The sequence below is a fragment of the Lepidochelys kempii genome, chromosome 5 (genome assembly GCF_965140285.1).
Source record: "Lepidochelys kempii isolate rLepKem1 chromosome 5, rLepKem1.hap1, whole genome shotgun sequence".
Lineage (NCBI taxonomy): Eukaryota > Metazoa > Chordata > Testudines > Cheloniidae > Lepidochelys > Lepidochelys kempii.
The window spans coordinates 44,631,387-44,654,046 of NC_136384.1; the positions used below are offsets into that span (position 1 = coordinate 44,631,387).

The 22,660-nt window shown below is 41.3% G+C and overlaps 1 protein-coding gene across 1 annotated transcript in view; it reads right to left on the minus strand.

Moving 5' to 3' along the window:
- The window catches only part of THBS4 (thrombospondin 4), a 59,735-nt gene extending 39,356 nt beyond the window's left edge, over positions 1–20,379 (minus strand). The window contains exons 1-7 of the mRNA XM_073344118.2: positions 20,292–20,379; positions 15,981–16,181; positions 10,950–11,197; positions 9,711–9,816; positions 4,754–4,836; positions 3,824–3,875; positions 1,523–1,695 (exon numbers count right to left, since the gene is read on the minus strand). Coding sequence (XP_073200219.1) covers positions 1,523–1,695; positions 3,824–3,875; positions 4,754–4,836; positions 9,711–9,816; positions 10,950–11,197; positions 15,981–16,181; positions 20,292–20,379 — 951 coding nt within the window. The remainder of the gene's footprint in view (positions 1–1,522; positions 1,696–3,823; positions 3,876–4,753; positions 4,837–9,710; positions 9,817–10,949; positions 11,198–15,980; positions 16,182–20,291) is intronic.
- Between the last annotated feature and the right edge of the window lie 2,281 nt (positions 20,380–22,660).

The following is a 22,660-nucleotide window of genomic DNA, read 5'->3' on the forward strand; positions in this document are numbered from 1 at the left end:
AGTCTGACTTGGTCAGCAAATACTCAGAACCCAGGTCCTTGGACACTGCTAGTGGGGTGGGTGGGAGCCCGAGTCCTACTGTGACTCGGGTCCAAACACCGCTGTTTTGCAGTGTGGACGCAGCTCAGACTACAGATTTGAGTCAGTAGCTCTGTGTAGTGCAGTATAGATGCATTAGGAATAGCTGTGAAACCCAGGCCCAGCATTTGTAAGCCCAGGTTTACCATGCAGTGTGGATGCTCAAGTGTGGTCTTGGAAACACCGAGTCCACAAGCCTGGGTCCCACAGAGGGTTTACAATGCAGTGTAGAAATACCCTCTAAGTGACTAGACAGTCTGCAAATAACTGCAGACATAAATCTGCAGGTATAAAAACAGAAGCCTGTTAAATATTGCCTGAAAAGTAAATGTTTGTGCCTTTTTTTATGCTTCTTTATGATGTACAAAGAAGGTGTACAATTTTATTTCCCCCTTCAAAATATCAGGAATATTGAGTGCTTTTTTTATTGAGTGGCTTTTTGAAAATGTGGGTTGGGAGCTTTTTCAGCCCTCAGTTGAAAGGGAGTGGGAGTGCTGAATTTTTAACAAAGGAAGCTCCCCTCCCACCAAACTGTTCTGAGTTAAGTAAGTGCTGCAGCCAACCAAAATACAAAGAACCTGATTCTCCGCTCCATTACACCATATTTTTTCCCAACAGCAATCAGTATAAAGAAGTGGAAAATTAGGACCAAGGAAGTGTGGGTGGTGGATGGTGGGGTTTTTTTTTTTTTTTTTTTTAAAACACTTCTGAATAATTCTTACTTCCTCTTTCGATTAATCAGGTTTCATTTCCTTGGTTTTTCAGATGTCATTAATCTGTTAATTCTCAAGTCTTCAATGGTGAACAAAACCTGACTTTCTAATGTAGAACCACTCTCCCTCCCACAAAAATATAAAAATAATCCTTTTAGGTTTTCTTTATACATCATAAAGAAGCAAGAAAGGGCACCATCCCAATGTTTATTCCTTTGCAATTGACCTTTACAGCTGAATTGAAAATCTGGCCAATTTTGTGAATAAACTGACTTCAGTCTTCAAGGCTGTTAAACTGAAACTTTTTATGAGCACTGAAATTCAGAGAAATAAAATCCACATCGACAGGAAGTGCTTCTGCAGTTCTGCCCCATAACTGATGAAATTTAATCTTTTTGTGGAATCCCAATAACTGTGTCAATAGCTCTGCCCTTTCAATGTAACATTCAGAGAGGAGTAAAATGAAAATACATACTGCAGATACTTGAAAAATAAATACAGTAGTCTTGAGTCACCACAGTATAACTCCAAATTTTCACCCATGTAACTTCACTGACAACAATGGAGTCATGGCAACATACCTCTGGTGTAATGGAGTGGAGAACTTGGCCCAGGATTTATTAATATTCAGGGTGCAGCCAGTTAGTGAATGGTGCAGAAAGCAAGAGTCAGCAGCCCTTTATGTGAGAAATGAGTTGGGATTTTTTTCTTTTTACAAGTCAATATTTTACCTCATCAATATCTGAGCATGTAACTCCATTTCCTGTGAACCCTTCGGGACAGGGCCCACACTGAAATCCATCTGCTGTCTCTGTGCACCTGACCCCCCTGGAACAGGAGTTGGCTTCGCATTTGGGTTTAGGGGGCAGTGTGGGCAGAGTTGGAAAGTTTGTAGCTCCCAAACCTTTGAGTAGAAAGAACAGCAGTTTTAGTGATTCAAGGAAATATCCATCATGCATTTCAATTGGCAAGTGTTCTAGGAGATACTTAATCCACTGCTCAGCAGTGGGATTGTGTTTCTGCATCATAAATATCCTTTACGTTGGCTGGTCTGCGGAAGTAGCAACTTCTTGGACTGTGATTGAGGAGACTTTTGTTTGGGAACTGATCAAGAACCTGCAGAATAGTGGAGGTTAAGGCTATGTTGTATATGTCACAGGGATATGAATGTCTTTCTGCTGAGTTAGTCCCAGAGCAGATTTATAAATTTATAACTTCTGATGTTGGCCAGAGCAAAGCAATAAGTGCAGCTTAGAGTGACCTAACAAGGACAAATGGGGAACAGGTCCCAGAGGGATTATAGGTTGATGGTACTATTGGAAAGACAAGGTGAGCTATTACTCTGGCTAAATCAGCAATGCTGCCCTCAGTGTAAAAAACAGAGCTATTATTTCACCTCAGAGAGAGGAGAATTTACGAGGAGTGAAAAAAGGGGAGGGAGGAGGCAGCAAGTGGCAGCATATTGAATATGTGACAGAGTATCCAGAACATTGTTTCATGTACTGAGAGACTGACCAGAGTGGGAAAGGACAAATCTGGGAGAACGAGACAGGTGCCAGAATGGTACCAATGCATATAATTTATCCCTTCAGCTGATTAACACAGTGCAGGTTTTAAAGAAACTTCCTGTGGCTCTAGTCTGTGTCTCACATGTTTGAAAACTAAGCTAGCTGAAGCTTAATCAAGGTGAGATTCAGTGGGGGGCTGATAGTGTGGAAGAAGCTACTGGAAGATCTGGCAACAATTATTCCTACTCCTCTGAATAAGGGGGGGTGTCCTCTGCTGGTAAAAGAGTTGGCATTTAGGGGAACTGTTGGATTCCCAGCTATGAATTCTAGCTATTCCCAGCTAGAATTCCCAGGATTCTTCAGAAAGGCTTTTATAATTCTCTCTGTTTGGCCAGGAGATTGCCCATTTATTTTGAATACAGACCTTGCTACTGTACGTATACCTGTGTCACCTCAGGATTAGACTACTTCAATGCAAGGTTCGTATAGATTCCCTAAATCAGCCTGGCAATGCGAGCTGGCGCCGAAAGTGGCTGTTTGTTTGTTCATCTATTCTACTAAGGTTCTTAACAACATGCATATTAAGCAGTTTTCAGAGTTTTCAGAGTTCACATTGTAAGGAGAGTGGTCACTTTAGATAAGCTATTACCAGCAGGAGAGTGGGGTGGGAGGAGGTATTTTTTCATGCTTTGTGTGTATATAATAAGATCTTCTAAACTTTCCACAGTATGCATCCGATGAAGTGAGCTGTAGCTCACGAAAGCTTATGCTCAAATAAATTGGTTAGTCTCTAAGGTGCCACAAGTCCTCCTTTTCTTTTTTCATATTAAGCAGTGTATCTCCCAGGGACCATGTGGCACCGGTGGTCCACGATCTGCACGCAGGTAGAATCTGAGGTGCTGAGGTGCACATAGTAGGTTTTAGAAAGATAAGGTGGGTGAGGTAATATCTTTACCTCACCTACTTTGTCTCTCTAATATCCTGGGGCCAACACAGCTACAATAATACTACATACATAGTAAGTTTTGACCTTCCTACTGGGGATTCCCTCCATCTCTCCCCGCACGAAATACCGTTAGAACAGTGGTCACCAAAGGTGCTGGAACACCATCACTTGAAAAGAGAGGGAACTGCTATCAGGATAATCTTTGATGGGCTCTCCACTAGAACTGAATTGACTCTTGGTCTGAAATAGTCTGAATGCAAGTACCTTCCTGGCATGCTAAAAGGCTAAGCTCCTGGGGTAGGGGCATGATGAGGGCTGCTTGTTTTGGATGAGGTAGAGTATTGCTTGGTTTTGACTGGTTATTTTCTGGTTTTGGGGGGAGCGGAAGCTTTAGGCTTTACCCCAATAGGAATCTATTTTTAACTTAAGTCAAAGATGCCTAGAGCCCAGAAGAATAGGCTTGTTTTTCAATACTTCCTATAAATCAAATCGTGGCAATCCAATGAGGATTGTTTTAAAACAATTGCAAATCTTATGTGGTCCTCTCTTAATTTTATAGAAAATACAGGAATACTTACCACATGCCTGGCATTCTGCTATAGTATTTCTCAAAAAAGTTGTTTCCTTGATCTTTAGGGTACAGAAAATATGTATTAGTTGGGTGACTAACTTGTGCCTGGCTGCCCATAGCAGCATTATATCTTGTCTAGACGTTAATAAAATCACTAAACATTCACAAAGTACCTTATAATGACAGGGTCTGATTTTGCAAATGCTTACTCCCAAGCATGGTGCTACTTAGCATGAGTAGTCCTATCATCTTCTGTAGAGAACTACTCTACACAGATTGTACATTGACTTCCATAGGGCTACTCATGGTGGTAAGATTTATGGCCACAATTTAGTCCATCCCTATTCAGCAAAGCACTTAGTAGGTGCTTAACTTTAGGCATGTGTTTAGATCCCATTGACTTAAATGGGACTTAAGCATGTGCCTACAGTTCAGCATGTGCTTGAGCACTTTGCTGAATAGAGGTAGACTTAAGCATATGCCTAAATGCTTTGCTGAACTGGGGCCTAAGTGCAGTAGAAAGTGTTTGCAGAATCAGGCCCATAGTTAGTAAAAGATATTTAGCAAATCAGTAAAACACTAGCGACTTCACACCAGTGAGGCAAATAGTGCAATTAGTTTCCTTTTCATGTGCAAGACTACCTTTATCTAGCTAGCCAATGGGCTAGAATAGTAGCTACAGCTCTTCTGCACTCTGAATGGAGGGGTTTCTGGTGAATGGAGCTATATAAGTGGGCCATCTCCTGCCCCACCTCTAGTGGCCCCTCCACAACATGCCCGAATGTGTAGGTCCCCTACAGGGTCATTTCATTCCCACTGCGCAGACAGAAAGCTTTGTACAGGAGCATCACACTTAGGTAAATTCTGCCCTAAAGCTGCACGAAGCCGTGCTCTAATCTGGATTTGAGGTATTCGTGCTGAAAGCCTCATACAGTACCTGCTGTCTGAGAAGGTCTTTCACATCTCCTAGTATTTGGTTCATTTGCATCATGTGACCCATGAATTGCCTATTAAAATCATCTGTAGGGACAACAAAAATGAGAAGTCATGCACAACGTTAGTAGCTTTTTGTTCATTTGCCAAGATCAGCACTGAAGTCTGAACTGAAACCATCTTAGAGGATGAGCTAGAGCAGATAACTCATAATATCTTAGCATCAGTAGGGAGGGAACACAATGGAAATGCAATAGCTTTAATTTTTAGGAAAGCATCTGTGTGAACTCAATATTCTTCAGAAATACTGGATTCAAAGCACTGAAGATTGAACTCCTTTTTAGCCACACAACAGGGACAGCAAAGGCAGAGGAAATGCAAACTTCTCCACATTGGTGCAACATGGTGGGAGAACCATCTTCAAGAGTTAGAGGACAGTTATAGCTCCAGGCCCATTCAATGTCTGGACTCTTTGCTGATACTGTCAACAAGTACACCAGTTAGAACTAGCTGTGTTGCTGGCTCCACTAGGAACCAGGCTGAGATGACTAATCTCAGGCAAGGTGACCATATTTTCAAAATAAAAAGGAGACACTTCTGTGGTGGTGGTTTTTAGGGTCAAAAAATAGCCATGCAAAAGAAATGTGTGCTGATACCACTACTGCCCATTTCTGACTTAGCAGCAGCATGTGCATACGTCTCAGAGTGGAGGACTTTTTCCCTTTACTGAATGTTCTGAATGAGTTTATCATAATGCACTGGACATGTCAATAACATTCACTGTGAGTCAAAGAACAGATTTGACAGTATCTACATTCATTTGACTTTTCTTTCCACTCTGCACACTGTTCATCACACTGAAAGCTAGTTCCCTGGGACTGTTTGTTCCTGGTAGACATAGATCAAATTCTGCTCAGTAGAGCAGTACATCTTGAATATATATTTTGTTATTATTATATATTATATATATAAATTTTGATAGTCTAAATTAAAATTGAAGACATTTCAGGTGTCCAGAAATAAGTTTGGGGGACGCCAGGATATCATATGAAAAGCCAGGCCTCTTATGGCAAAACCAAGACACATGGTTACTTTAACTTCAGGGCACCCTAAAGCCATCAAATAGTATCAACAACTAGTCACTACCCATCTGGCCTGGATTTGAACTGATGAGAGGTGAAACACTTAGTATCTCCAAATTAGGGCTTTCTGACCCATCTCACTGTGTGTCTGTATATAACTCTCACACAAGGTTATTCAATCAAGCGCTAATTAATTTACTCCTTTGTTAATTTAAATCTAGATATCTGCAAAATTCACAAGATATGTATTGATATTTTTGCATTCTAAGCAGGTAGAGTATTTTGAAATTGTTAAATATATAGTTGCTATATGTGAGTTTACATATACTTTATTTGCTGCAGTATTGAATGCTTATATGGAAATTGGTCTTATTAATGTTTACTAAATTGTTTTGTACTTCAAAGCATTTCTGGTCTGATCCGGCATGCTCAGGGGACTTGACCAATTTGAAAGATACTGGCTTTTCTTCATTTCAGATTTTTCTCATCAAAATAATAAAAGACGCTGAGGTAACCTGGAACTGCTACATCAGTTCAGTCCCAACTTTTATTTTTTTGGGAGACTTAATATCTTGGCCATTTCAAAAATACTTAAGTGTGGAACTTGGCTTGCAAGCTGTCAGGCCAGATGTAGTAACTTTTCTTTACAAAGAATTGGTTTAGCCATTATTGATTGAGATCTGCAAAAAATGTAAAATTCTTATGGTTTCAGAGGCTGCTTTGTTGCCAGCCTCTAAATCAAAAACAGATCAGGTGTGAACACTTAATTTTTGTAGACTTTTAAACCTTTAGGTTTAAAGGTGGACTAATGGCTTTTAGTGCTGTGAATTGTACAGGATGGTTTTGAAATGCCCAGATATCTAAATTTGCATGCACCAAAAATGCTTCCTGTAACATTTTTTCTTCTACATTTAAAGCCAAATCCTGCCCCCATTCTGCAGTTGTAGTAGGTCCTAAACATAGGAGAATTATCAAAGCTCCACTGCAAAAACCAAGCTTCAGAGAAGCTGTTAACACGGTTGTTCAGCAAGCACATGGCACAAGCAGTGTCCCATGGCAGCTTGTTCCAGGAGGGAGCTGGGGCATGCCAGGTGTGGCCAATAGGTATGAAACTACATGGATCTACTAGCCCAGTTCTGTGTCAGCCAAAAACCCTAAAGCAAACTAAACCAGCCAGGTTGTTGTTAAATGCCTCACCCTGGTTTTGTCTACTGTAAAAATCTACGTTTTGCTTTATATTTCTGTCCACAATGACAGGGCCCAAAACTTACACATCCAGCCCCTACCCAGGATCACTATATTCCCATCTCACATCAGCATTGCTCAAGTCTCCTGGCCAGCTAAGGAGGGTCTCAAAGGGATGCTGCTGGCATCTGAGTAAGGAGTCCTAGGGCAGGCTATCAAGACGACTGACAGTTCTTTATCTCCCAGACTCTCCACCACTCCCATGTACAGCTCAACTTAAATGAGCCTCTCCTAAAATACATGGATCCTATACCCATGGATGGCTAAGCATTTCCATTCCTGTTTATTCTGGCTAAATGTAGTGCATTCACTTGATACATTATTGTTGTAAAAGATACACAGTGAAACATACAGGATGTGCAATCCAGCTGAGTTAATATTGCTGTTGGAACATTTGCATCTCTTCTTTTCATGATTTTAATTATGAAGATATTATATTAACATAGGTTTTTTGCATTTAATATTATATGAATTCCATTTGAAAGTGAGTAGGTGATTGAAATTGGAGGCCAGCACAAAATGCTCATCCAGGTCTCATAAAAGGCCACATCTAACTACCAAATAGGAAAGGGTTTCACCCTTAAGTTATTAATTAGTGAACAAAAATTATAGAAATATTTCCAAAAGGGAATAATGCAAGGCCTCAGTTTGGAAATCTTGCTCACTGAGTTTTGTGTCTTTACAAGTGACAGTGCTGAATTAATTTCCTGATGTATCTGTAAGTGCATGCCAATTTAGGGGAAAGAAGAAGGAACCTTTAGTACTAAACCTCTCAAGACTTGTACATCTAAACAAAAATATAAAGTATCATGGAAATGGAGACCTGCAACAGGGGACATCTGAAGCTAAAAGCAAAGCGTCTCCAGTCATCATTATTAAGGGTACAATTCTGTCATGGAAGTCATGGATTCCATGACTTTTGGGGACCTCCATGACTTCTGCAGTGGCAGGGCCAGAGCAGCGATTAGGCCCAGGGATGCTTGAGCAGTGGTTAGCAGCCAGTACCCAGGGCTGCCGGAGCAGCATCCCCAGGGCTGAAGCAGCAGGAGTGGAGGGGCGGTTTGGGTCAGCCCCTGCCGCAAGAGCAGCAGCATGGCTGGAGCAGCTGCCGTGGTTGGCCCCAGGGCTGCCAGAGCAGCCGCAGGCAGCTAGACCCTGGGGCCAGTGGACCAGCAGCCCTCATGGTCCCCCTCCGGCAGCGCTCCCACTGTTAGTCATCCCTTCCCACCCCCTTCGTATTTTTAGTAAAAGTTAGGTACTGGTTGTGGGCTTCCATGAATTTTTGTTCATTGTCCACAACCAGTCCCTGACTTTTACTTAATCATTATGAAGCTCTAACACACATACAAATAGCTGGTCAGGAATTTTTCAATGAATTTTTTTGTCCCTCCATCAGAAAATGCTGATTTGTGGAAACAGATACCTTTCCTCTAAAAGTTTCAATTTTGATGAAATTTTCATCAGGAAGGTTCTCAGGTCCATGATGGAATTTCTGGTCAAAATGAGAGCACTTCCATCCCAGAATAGCCAACAGCTTGATGGTTAGGCACTCACCTAGGGTGTGGGCGATCCAGATTCAAGTCTCTGCTTTGGAGCAGGACATCTGAGGGCAATGCCCCAACCACCAGGCTCTAAGCTATTCAAGGGTCTCTCTCTGGTGTACTTAGGGTGACCAGATATCCCAATTTTATAAGGACAGTCCCACTATTTGGGGCTTTGTCTTATATAGGTGCCTATTACCCCCACACCTCCATCCCAATTTTTTACACTTGCTGTGTGGTCACCTTAGTTCCACTGCAGGACAAAAACAACTTTTTAAACCTTGAAAACTTTAGTGAAACAGAATTCTTGTTTTCCAGACAGGGTACTCTTGTGTAAAAATGATGTACCCTGTCTCACAACTATATTAAATCAATCCTCATTAAAATGATTAAGGCTGTGGTTTTGCCAGGAGGTGGCAGGGGAAAGAGGGTTTGTCACAGATCCTGTATTTTCATTTACAAGGATATTTTTAGTCTTAAACTGGCCCTATTGGCTTCAGTGTCTTATGTAATGTTGACATCTTGTATGCACAACATTAACCTGTTCTTCTCCTCCCTACCCCCAGACACTATGAAAACAGTCAGTTTGTCACTAAACCACTTTGCTCTGCCCTGTCTACTCCTTCCCCTCTTACTGTCTAGGAGAGCAATCACAGCAGCCCTTACCCATTTTGCTTCTCCCTACCCATGACAACTCAATAACCAGGAACCACGTTACATGTAAAAATAAATCTGTTTCAAAATCCAAAACAATTAGAGCCTCTGCTTTAAGCAGAACTATCTCACCAGCTGGGTGAGAGCCTGAGCTAAAGAGCAGTTGGATTGGCTTGTACCCCTTCAAACAAGAAAAGCCCTTTCCCAGCACCACTGACTCTCCCAAAACTGTCAGTGACTTGTTGCTTTGTTACATGCATCTGTGACTGTGTTCCCCTCCATCCTGTGACATTTAAAAAAAAATGTACATGATGTCATCATGGCCATGATTCTATCTGGTTGCCCTCATTAATTTGAATGGTTTCTTCAGGTTTATAAAATACACCGTAATTGGTTCCTCAGGATAACTTATGGAGGCAGGGTATTGTAACTTATTTACCTGTGTTCTGAGCAGCAGGCTCAATCTGCTGAAGGAAGCAATCTTGCAGACTTGCTACTTGGGAAAGTGAGCCTTTCACTACCAGCTTCAGCTCATCCAAAGTGTCCTGGAGCAATCAGAGAAATTCACAGCATCCATCTCCAGCACAACAAAGAAACAAGCATGCAATCTTGAAATGGGGCAAGCTTTTTAACTGATGTATGCATAGCTCTAAACCCATGTTGGATGGGCGGGGCTTAATGGCCACGCTACTGTACCTCCTCACTACTTTGGCCATTCCATAAAGTCCTTTTGACAGAATACATTGCAATGAGCTGGGCAAAACCCCACATTTTGGTTTCGCAGATTTTCACACAGGTTTGGTTTTTTGCCATTTTGAATCACATGATTTCATTCAACGAATTTCAGCAATAGATATTGCTATAACAACAATACCAAAAAATTCTGTGATTTCAGTGCAAAGACATTTTTTGCTTGAAAACAAAATCATGTTCACTCCAAAAAAATATATGGGTACCTTACCATTTTGTGTCATAGAAATGGGCTCCTTTTCAAGTTTGTAATAAAATGAGGAGCAAACACTCAGTTTTTGACTAGCTTTCCATTTTGTTAAGAATTTTTTGCATACAACTAGTTGCAATGATGGAAGATGTTTGTGCTGTGTTCCTGAAAGATACTGCTTTCCTAGGACTGTTGATATGGAAATCACAGCAAAAAATGTCAGCCCCCCTGCTTGGAATAGCCCAGGCAGAAGTGGATAGCAAGGTTATAATCACATAGCTGGGATTTTGACTCCAGATCATTGCCAGTGTAGTTTCCTCCTATTCCTTCCATTTCTGAATCACAGTCATTAGAGATGGAAGAGTCAAACTGCATATTTCTTGTACGCATGCACATTGAGCATACATGCAGTCTATGTATTGTTCCTACCTAAAAATCTGTAGGAAGCTACTTAGAGCTTTCATTTTTGCTGTAGGTGACAATTTACAAATAATCTGACCTTCAAGTAATACCTAGACTAAAACATCTTGATTATATTAGATTGTAAACTGGGGAAATCCCATTCCCTTTGCAATCAATGGCAAAATTCTCATTGACTTCAGTGCAGCCTGGATTTCACTCTGTATCTAGAGAAGCCACCCTATTTTCCATTCATTTTACAGATTACTGGAAAACCTTCTCACTGCCAATGCACCCTCTTTCTAATTGCCCCACCTGCCCTTAAGTTTTCATACTTACCTGTGCCTTTTTAGCTAGGGTGCGAATTTCCACAGACTCTGAGCTGTGGTATAGACCTGAAAAAGCTTTAGGTAGACCTTGAATGGCATCCACCTGCACGCAGTCCAGATATAACTCCGCTGTGATGGATCCCCGCTGCAGACCACTCAGCCTCAAAAGGACTGTATGGCGCTTCCCATCAGCCAGCTGGGTGTTGCTGAACATCACAGAGTTTAACTTCCCATCATTCTTCACGTAACGCAGGATGACTAGTAGAAAATACACAACATGACTATAGGATGGTAACACAAAACGTGAGGCGTGTCCTGATAATCTCAGTGGCTGGCGACTGGAAGGTCACTGTGGATACTTCTCACTGCTCTGGTTCAGTTAATCATTTCAGTTTTGACAAATGTATCCCATATGCAAATATAAGCAGGGACAATAAATTTGACATAGAATTGCAGGAAGTGCAGATGGAAGAAAACTCATAGGTACAGTATTGTTGCCTACAGATCATTCTCCAGTGCTTTGTTCAGGCTCATTTTAAATGACTCAAATGATGGAGCAGATGGCATCATAAGAGGGCATAATCTAATAAAATACACATTAACAGTGGTACAGCATTTAACTGGCAATCTGCAATTAATAGTATGGCAGAATTCTAGTCGACATCCTAAAAGTTATTCTGGAGCAGAAATGCATAGATAGAGTGTAAGTTTCAGTAATAACATCTTTGCAAAAGATGCTAACACTTGTGTAGTCAAATACACTGCTAATTTTTACTTGATTCTATTTCTTGATCTGTCTTTCACCATGATGAACAGAAAATGAATACAAAAAGTAACACAGAAGAGAACCCAAACAGAGTACTAAAATCTCTCTTCTTTTAATGCTTCCTGATGAAGAGTTGTCAAGCACCTGGCTTACCTGATGAATTCACCTGGCCCCCAGGATAGACTGCACTTCACACAAAGACACTCTTGTTATTAACTAAATTACTATATTGAAAAAAAATTTAAAAAATGAGTAAAGTTGGAAAAGAAAAATATATCCCCTAAGGAAACTGAATCTGCAAGCGAGAATGAAACACCTCCTCGATGCCACTCAGCACTTATCCCCATGGTTACCTGCGAAACCTTCCTCTGTCCACAATCTCTTATGGGGGGCAACCTAGCTAAGCATATGTGGAGATCCATAATAGCAGCAGGGAGAACACATCTACAGCTCATACAGTTACTTTCCAAGATCCCATTGCCTTAGCTTAAGTAACGTTTTTGGAATCTGGCCCTTTTTTTGTGGTATCACTCGCTCTTGCTAAGAAATCCAGATACCTGCAAACTTGGACTCCTCGGCATCTCAAGGGGATGGTAACTGTCTCAAATTTTGTTTAAAATCAAGGCTAAATACATATATAAACAATGTACTTCCTTCCTCTTTTGGAATCTTATAAAAGTGTTTGGAGGATTTTTTTTTTTTAATTGCAGCTCCTTTTTAATGGGGTAAAAGCTGCTGGAACATCCTTCCTAGCTAGTGTCCAGACTCCACATTTTACTGCTCTTGGGAATGAGAAATCTATAAGTTACCCAATGAGTCTGTGTGTGAGAGGCAGAAGGTCTGTAGGTAGGGTGCAGGGAAAACTACAAAAATGCTCCCTGAATGTAAAGCTACTTGGTACATATTATGTATGATATATTTATGGTTACAACCCTCTAGAATTGAAGAAACAGGAGACTGGTGTTTAAACTCTTTGGATACTTGTAGGCAGTTACGATGACCCCTCTAGTTGTGATTTATTCTAAGGTTTGGGATTTCCACTATTCTTTTTATACTATTAATGACTCTGTGCTTCCTATGTGTTCTGAACTTCGTCAGAATTTTCTTTGGACACTACATTGATGCATTGATATAATTTCTTTTGGTAATTTCTTTAATATAAAAAACCACCTTTTGCTCTGTTTTACCAGTATAAATCCACAGTAATTCCAATGAATCTGATTAAGTCACTTCTGATTTATACCAAAGTGTGGCCCCTTCTATCTTTAGTTTATATATCCTTTCTGGAAATCTCAGCAGTTAGAATCAATGACTCAATTATTTTAACCATTGTTTAGGTACAAAAACAACCAGACATGAGATTTCCTTAGAATTACATGGGGTCATCAGTAACTTGACAAAAAGCGAGTCTGCTTGCTGGCAAACGCTGAGTTTCACTTGCCAACTCTATGTTGCAGGCATTTACTTATGTGACTTCTACGTGCATGGGGGTATATTAAAGCAGGATCCTTGGAACTGGGCCCTGCAGTCAGAATGACCGAACACAGCAGTGAGTCAGTCAGAGTGAGAAACCAGAGGACAGTGGTGGAGCACACAACTGATTGCTGGCCACCTGCCAGGATAGCTTTAGGACAGCTGAACTGTCTGGCTTGAGAGGAAGATCCAAGGACTCGTTATTGGGCCAAAGCCAAAGGTCTGTCGAGGGGGCTGGAACAGTCTGTTGAAGAAGATGAGGGCAAATTTTTGATGGACCACAGTCCCAGTTACACTTAAACCACCTGTGATCCTGCAAGTACCCTCCCACCGCCAGAACACTTCACACAGCCAACCTGCAGCTAGTGAAGAGTTCAGTTACTTGCATTGTCTAAAAAACATATTCACTGTCATTCTGGCCCCTGAAAGCCAATAAAATGGTTTGAGCTTAGAGCATTTTCAGTGAAACTACAGATGCAGCATAGTAATAGATTGTGGCTCACAGAGCTGTTAAGCTATATCAGTTGTATTTATTTAGATTTTAAAAGAAACATTGCTGTAAAAGAGGTAATTCTATTATGTGAGAACAGTTTTTCTCCAAGTGCCCTTATTAGACAGTGAGCATGAGAAGTCTGTAGGACTATTTTAGCTTTTGTCTATGAAAAATGCACCAGTTTAATTAGATTAAACTAAAAAAAAAATCGACCTACTTAAATAGGTGCAAACCCCTAACGTAGATACACTTAAAATGGTTCACCTCTTGCTTCTATCAAAATATCTTGCATCAGTAAGACTGACTTACAGTAATTTGATAGAAGCAAGATTTAAACCAGTTACTGTACAATGACATTAGAAGTCTACAGCAGTTTAACTAGATTGAATTAGTTAAACCAGTGCACATTTCTGGTATAAATAAGACTTTAGTGTAGACTTAGCAAATCCAGGTTGCGGGGAAGCCATGTCCAATTATTCTGCTGTAAACCCTCACATGGGCATTAATGTATTTACGGTAGAATCCACAAAAACAAAACCAGAATGTGTGCAAAACATCTGGACCCCAGTTTTCAAACAGCGCATAGTCACACATAACTAACTCCTGCTTCAGGTTGTTTAGATCAACACTTGGTGCATCAGTGGAAATATTATGCCCCTATATTCTGAAGTACAAATGTTTAGATTTCACATCTTGTTTAAGAGTAGCAGCCATGTTAGTCTGTATACGCAAAAAGAAAAGGAGTACTTGTGGCACCTAAGAGACTAACAAATTTATTTGAGCATAAGGTTTCGTGAGCTACAGCTCACTTCATCTTGTTTAGGTGTCCATTTGCCATCTGGGCCCACAATGTGCATAACAAAAAAGTCTTGAAATAATACTATATTTACACTCAAAAGGATGCCAAATCATCCCCAGATTCCATGCAATCATCTAACTAAGATGAGCTGTAGTGAAAAGCCCCACTCCAATGAGCATTCTAACCTACTGTCCACACCTATTGTACTGCACAGTGGATATTTTCAAAGCATTTGATAAATGTTAACTAATTATACATGTGCATATCGTAGGCAAACCACACAAAAATAATGAGGGGAATAGATCTCAATGGAAAGCCCTACTGAGGAAGCTCTGTCTCTTTAACTAATCTTAAATCTGAATGTATCATATAATGGTGCTAGAGTGGCAGCCTTGTAGACTGAAGTTCTCTACGTATTCAAGAGTCCAAAAGGAAATGAGTAGTGACAGTGCAAGCTTCTCCACACTGCCCATCAATATCCCTCAATCCTGACACAGAGGGATCATCTGTAAAGACGAGAAGGTAACTCACTCTTTGTGTTCCCTGTGTGCAATAGAAACATATTAAGAACCGCCAGGGAACAATTTAAACATTGTCTATAAAGCTCAAAAAGTCTGTTTCATAATTCATACCAAGAAAGATCTGAAGGCATGCAAAAGTTCTTGCAAATTAGACAGAAGTGTGACTTATTTTTTTCAACAAAAAGTATGTGTGTGTGCACGTGCGTGCGTGTGTGTATATACACTGTGCCTGATTGTGCAGTTCTTACTCATTGACTTCAGGAGCAGTTTTCTGGAGCTACAGGACCAGACCTTTGGTTTTAAGGGTTTTCTCTGTATGCACCTCTGTATTTTCTAATTAAAAAATAAGTTGTTTTTTTTAAGTGAGTGGGAGAATTTTCCTACATCTAGCTTAGAAATATATTTGTTGAGAAATTTTAACTTTGCTCAAGTCTGGACGGTGCCTCTTAATTAACTGATTCCAATAAACGGAGAACAAACATTCTCCATCGCCTGAAAGATTCTATAAGTGCTAGGAATGTTTGTCTTGCACAGTCAAATCTAAACTTCAGGTCCACAGCACAAGTACCCTTCTTTCATATGCATGAGGCAGCATGTGCGTGCGTCTGTCACATTCCCTAGTAATAAGAAGCAGTTATTGTCCCAGGGGAAAAAGAAAGAAAAATAATTTTACATGTTTCTTTAGGAGCCATGCAGCACTTGCGTGTAGCAAGCTGGCTGGTAGAAAGTAGAGACCCCAGCTGATTTTCTCAGCATGCTGCGCCTAGTCGGCATCAGGGTAGTATCAGTGCTGTGCACGGAAGCATAAAAGGGGAGGTGAGAATGTTGCTAACATTTTATATCTTCCTGAGCAGTAGAATGAGCAGGTGATGAGGAGTGAAATAAACAACAAAAGAGTAGCTGCAAATAACATTGTTTGTAAAGACCACTGCAGACATGTCAATAATTGTAGATCCATAAAATAAGGGGGTTGGAGTCAAATGACTTACCTTTATTCAATCGCCCCACCACTGTAAATTCAAAATACTTGCTGTTGTCATCTGAAGAATACAAGCCAAATACGGTGGCTGTACTCTTTGTCTGCAATTTGAATGTTGAGAGCACATATACTTCATTCAATGTAGGATCAGCAAGCACTTGTTGTAGAAAGTTTACCAGCCTCTGGCTGGGAGATGAAAGAAGATCAAAAACTGTAAAATAAAATGATTTGGGACGTTGGTAGGTAAACTGCATATCAAATTATAGTACAATAATGACCCAGGAGAACTTCATCTAATATCCCACAATGACTTCTCTTTGGGGGATAGAAACTATTCTTTGTTGTCATGGGGATATTTTAGCAATTAATCCAAATTCTCTCTGAACGGCAGCTAGAATATATGAAGCAATCTTTCACTCACGACATCAGACTTTTTATAGCCTTTGTTGTCACTTATTTTGTTTAGCATCAATTGTTAGCAAGCATTGTTTATTACTGCTCAAATACTAGCATCCTTTACTCTATTTTTCAATTCAAATTATTAAAATCTTTTAATGCAGGTTTCTAAAATTCATCTTTTTAATAGAAATCTCTTAACCCACTGTTGTTTTTATAAATTCAGACACTGTCATTCATGCTTCAATCAAGTCCAAGATCTAAAGTCAAAATATGCATGTAAAAGATTTTCAGTGCACTGTACTGTATGGTACAAATATTTTGGTTTCAGTTAATATAGTCTACATAGGCAGATATCTAATATGATATAAATGACTGCTTTCTTTGCTGACTTTCCAGAAAGCTAAAAGACATTTTATGTAAATAAGACCCACATTCTCTTCATAGTATACCAAATCAAGGCACATCTGAAGGTATAGATTAAGAAACTAAAAGGAGTGACATAATGAAATCTACTTGAATTCTCTTTAACTTTTAAAGAATGCATATAGACCTTTTTCTGATAGTCTGACATAGTTAGAAGCATAGAATCTCTCTCACTTTTTCCTTTTTAACCCATATATCAAATCGTGCTTTTCTCAATATTTCCAAATCTTTGAATACATTTTTCTAGGACAGAATTGGAACAAAGGCACACTTTTCTGTTGATGAAATAGTGTTCTTTCACTATGCTGGTTAATTATTACTGCTTTTTGAGTAATAAATAGAGATGGGAAGGAAAAAGTTAATTAAATGCCTCCAAACCAAATCAACAATGCTACTAGAAATCTTGCACATCTCAGATATAAACCAAATATTATTAAAATTGCATATTTCCTATCTCCTTCCTATAAGAACTAATTACAAAGGAACCACTTGAGTAAACTTGTGGTAATTCTGTTTATTTAGTCACAATGCTGTACATATGGTATGCCCTTTTAATAGCTTTATCATGTTTGGGCTATATTACCCCACCCTCACTAACATGAAGACAAAAACTGGTGGAACTCAATGGTGGTGGAAGATGGGGTACACAGAAAAAAAGGTAACAGCAGCTCTGTGGTATGCTCTGCCTCAGTTTCCCAAGGTTATAATATATAGTTTGGGCTGAAATGGTCAGGGTCAGGTAGGCCTGCTCTGCCTGGCCTCATCTCCTATAACTCTGTCCCTCAGCTACAACAATTTTGACTCAGTTCACAATATTTTTTCAAAGTGACCGCTCTGTATAATGAATTTGACCCATTCCACTGAATGCACTTTTCCCTACACCCGGGGCAGCAGTTGTCTCCAGGGCAGCCAACAGAAGGGACCACATGGGAACACAGCTTCCTCCAGGATCACATGAAAACACCTCAGCTGTAAGGAGGCACTGGGATTCCATGGTGCTCCCAAGTTCTATGCTCCCAAATTCTATGCAAGTCTCAGGATACCAGCTGGGTTAGAGGGCAGAATCGCTCCCCATTGCATTTGGATGCAAAGGGAATTCCCCCACAGAATGAGGAAAGAAGGAGGTTCTCCCCTTATAGGCGGCCTTAATTTCTTATAAACCAATTGAAAGTTGCACCAATATTCTACAATTTAATGGCCTGATTCTTATGCACCTCAGTCTCCCACTGATTTTACTAGGTGTTGTGGTACACTACAAAAGAAGGACCAGGACCTAAATGTACCCAAGATTTATTGTTGAATACCAGAGAAATGAATGTCTGAGAGCCACCTAGCCAAATACCATCGACAGCATTTAATTTATATCCATAAACAATTTCATTATATACACAGGGCAACCAAGAAGGATTGAGCCCTCACTTCTACTGAGATCAGTGATATGGTGGAGGAGGGATTGACACCTCTTCACATTTGGCCCATAGAAAGCAGCCTCATAGCCCCAATCAAAGACAGAAGGACAACTCACTACTTCATACAGCAAACCCGTGCAGGTAATAACCACCCAAAATATGCAGCTAAATCTTCTAAGTTATAACATTGGCATAAAATAGAAATCTTCTAGGCGTGTTAAATGCTAAACCAGTTATTGAAAAGGGCATATATTAGTAAATAGCTTTGTGTTAAGAACATATTTTATATTTGCTAATTTCTTATGAGATTAATTAAGCTTGAATTTATTCAGACATTTAAAACTAAATCTGACTTAAATGCTGATAAATTAATATATTACATTAGGATATTTATGAAGTATTTAGAGATTCTGTACATGTTTGATCACTTCAGGCCTGCTCCTGAAGTCTTTACTCAGGCTAAATGCCCTTTAATAAGCATTTTTATGTTTAAAAGATATATTTGAATTGTTTGGGTTCTAATAAAGCACAACTTCTTAGCACCAATGGGATTCTTTTAGAAATAGGCACCAAATCCAAGTATCTGGGATGAATTAAGATGAACATCCATTGACTTCAATGCAGATGTATCACTGTGATCAAATCCATCCCTGGTGTGAGGCACTCATTTGCTAGCAACAGTTATTAGCTAGGACAAGCGTCTACCCTCCTACAGGTATGTCCTACAGCAGTGTTCTCTGGACAAAGCCAGCTTTGGGGCCCCAGCAAGGCCATGATCTGGTTGGAAGGAACAAAAAGAAATGTAAAAGAGAATCACACTTTCATTTTAAGAAAAGTAATCTTCTAGCCCGTTTCCTTGGAACGGCAGACTTGAAAACAAACTTACATGAGCAAATTGCTAGAACTGAAAGGAACACGCAGCAGATCTCATTCATGCAGCCAGTATGCCCACAAACACCTACACTCTTTTGTTCTTTCATTCTTTTTTTAAATGAGTCAGTTAAGTTTGCAGCATATCCCAAGAATCATCTTACCAACTCTTTCCAAATTCCTTAGGATGGACCTGTACAGTGCAGCGTGATAACATTGGAGGGGGATCAATTACATTTGAAGAGAGTGACAAAATATTGTTTTGGAGGCCAGCACAAAAATGTTAAGACTAATTGTGCATCTGCGATTTCTAGAAGAGAGGTTGTGAAGTTCTTAGCGGAGAAAGGAGCTTGGGAGAATGAAGGCAATGAGGGAAGCTATTGAGGGTATCAGGGAGGAGACCAGCAAAAAAAGGGCTCCTGTCCAAGGCAGTAGACCAGCAAAGTATCTGCCATCTCTGACAGAAGCATGGAGCCCACAAAGCTCTGCACTGTTCTCATGAATGCTGCAAATACAGGACACATGTTTCTCCCGTATTTGCAGACTCGCAGGAAGTACTGCAACAACAGGAGACATGAGGATTTCTTCAAGGATAGTTTGCTAAGGAACATAGTGAAAAACAGTTCAAGGCTGTTGGTGGTGTTCACAGAGCAGCTGAAGACAATGAAGTACCACTTCTGGGCCCAAGAAAAGAGCACCTACTGATGAGATTGCATCATAATGCAGGTTAGGAACAACAAGAACTTCCAGGTGTGAGAGCATCCACATTCCTGGATCTGTGTGCCAAGCTCGCCCAGTCCTCCAGTGGGGATGCACCAGAATGAAAGCTGCATTGACAGTGGAGAAATGAGTGGCAATCATACTCTGGAAAAAGGAAAGTGTTTAAAAGTTTGAGACCCTGGTGCTTCCCTAGTCAGTTAATCCGCTTTAATTCCAATGTCTCTGAATGAAACATTGTTCTGCTGTGCCCCTTTCACGGGTTAAATAATGACCTCAAGGAGATTTATTTGCATTCAATCTAGCCATCTTTGCGAGGGGGGATCCTCGGTTTCTATCACTGCCGTATGTTTCCAGTCAAGACACCTGCTGTCTAGCATGACAATGCACCTCAGCAGAATAAATACTCAGCGACCACTGGCGAGTCAGCTGGGAAAGTGCCCCACCTATTCCTATCCCAGCCCCTTCGCGCGTCCGGCGGCCGAAGGGTAGCTGCCCCTTACCTTGCGGGGCAGGCTGGGCGCCAGAGCCCGGGCTAAACTGCAGGAGAACTTGCAAGAGCAGGACGGTGACTTGCCGCTTGCTCATCATGGTCAGTGCAGTGGTGGGAGAGAGTAGCCCAGACCCCTTCCCCGGCTCAGCGCCGCTTCTCGGCTCCTGCCGCGCCTTGGGGGAAGAGGAGAAGGATGCGGGGAGCTGTCCCCTATGCAGAGAGGGGCATGGAGCGCGGCTCGGGGCTGGCGGCTCTTGCTCCGAGGCTCTGCAGGGACAATCGCTCACTCAAGCTCGGCAGCCCAGACAGGGGCTGTTTAACCCGGGGACCTGCTCCCCGTGCGGGGAAGGAGGGCGGAACTTCGGGAGGCTGCCAGTCCATTGGCCGCAGGGTGCTTTCCCCTAGACCAGGCAGAGGAAGGAGGAGGGCGAGAGGCAGGGGGTGAAGCCGCTGGCTTGTGCGGGACAAGCCGCCTTAGAGGCAGACAGACACAAAGAGTTGCCCCGAGAAACACAGAGGCAGGCGCAGGGAGATCGGCTCAGGGAGTAGGGGCTCTCCCCAGCACTAAAGGGGGAAAGGAGTTTGGGGGGAGGTTCACTTTCCCTACTCTCTTGTATTTCGAAAAAGAGAGGCCACAACTTTGGTTGTTCTCATTTAAAATAAGAAATTAGAATCTGTACACTAGCAAAGACTGAAACAGAGCAACCCGCTCCTGATACAATTACCCACCGTCATGGGCGCTTGCCTTGGAAATCCAGGGATGTCTTCCAACGACGTAACTCCATTTTACACCCAAAATACACGTGTATCAAAAGTGGGACTCATATGGAAAATTAATTGAACTACTATTCACTTATATTAGTAGCTGTTCCAGTAAACCTGCACCCAACAGATCCAAATGAAAGCATTAACCAGTGTGGCCCTTAGATAAATTATGAAAATCAACAGAAATTAAATACATCCCTAAAGGTGACCTGCAAAAGATTTTTTTTTTTTAAATTGTGCACAGAGCACCATTTACTGGCACACATAAAGCATGCCCTTTAAAGATTTCTTTGCTGCTTGTTTTTTACCTGAAGGCTGGTCTACACCCAGAAATTGTACTGATTTAACTAAATAGGAAATGGCTGATGGAAATTGTGTAGGCTGATTTCAGAATGTCTGAGTGGTTGGTATCTGTTTAGTTTAGCCTCTCTCTTAAACTGGTTCCAAAGTGTTCACAAAAAGGAGTTGCACCGATTTAATTAATTCTGGTTAGAAAGTGGAGTGAATTTTGTTCCTCGAGTGGTCCTAATAAGAAAAATTAGGAATTGTCAAGCCTGGTCTTCCATGGCTTTGCTTAGAAGACTAGGGACCATTGGGAAAGCCCGGAGCATGTTTAATGTGAGCTCTAAAGCCTACATAGAGGTGGTGAGGTCTCTCACAAAGACTTCCTTTTATTCAATATGATTATAGATCAGAGAAGTTGAATAAATGCTAAGGAAAACACAAATAAACCAACTAAAACCCCTCTCTTTCAATTAATTGTCAGTCTCTTAGGCTCTTGTGGTGTCACTATTTCAGTAATTCTCCAGTCACCACAGCGTCTTCCAGCCAGGCCAGGCCAGGCCAGGCCATAAATTTCTAATGTAAAACACCCAGTTCCTTTTGGAGCCGGGCTCTCTTGCAACCTCTCTCACGGATGGCCATGCAGAATTCCCATTCAGGTAGGGTTGTCTCATAAGTAATCTCCGGGCACTTTTGTGCTTGAAATCAAATGGGATTCCCAAGGGAGTATGCCATGGAAAACAGCTGCCTGGCTCCTCTCATGTTCCTTGCCAGTAGCACATAGCCTAGAGGTGCCACTGCCTTCTGTTGGGTTAGGGAGCAGGGGGGAGAAGTCTGGGGATCAGAGGGGACAACACAGGCAACACCATTGGGGATTCAAGTCAGTGTTGTTACCCTCTACCCCAGGCAGAATGTGGATCATTGTTTGTTTGAATATCAGCAGGAAGGAGGAGCACAAGAAGGAAGGGACTTGTATTAGTGAGCAAAGGGGTATTGACTAGTGTGCAATGGCAGTCGTGCATGGAGTGCACAGTTAATGGGCAGTGCAGAGATTAGAACCATGCGGCTGGGGGGTATCACTGTGTGCCTGAACACTGCAAGCCATCTGGGGTGGGACTGGAGCACCCACTGCTTAGCAAGTGGAAGCCCCACCACCATTACCTATGGAGTGCAGGTGCTGCAGAGGCTAGAATTAGAGACGTGAAGCAGTCCAGCTGCTGCTCTACACTCAGTAGGGTTGGGGGAGGAGAATTCCTTCACCCCCAGACCCTATTCTTTGAAAATATAAATTTAAGTGCCTGAGACAAAACCACCAAAGCAAGGAATCTGACA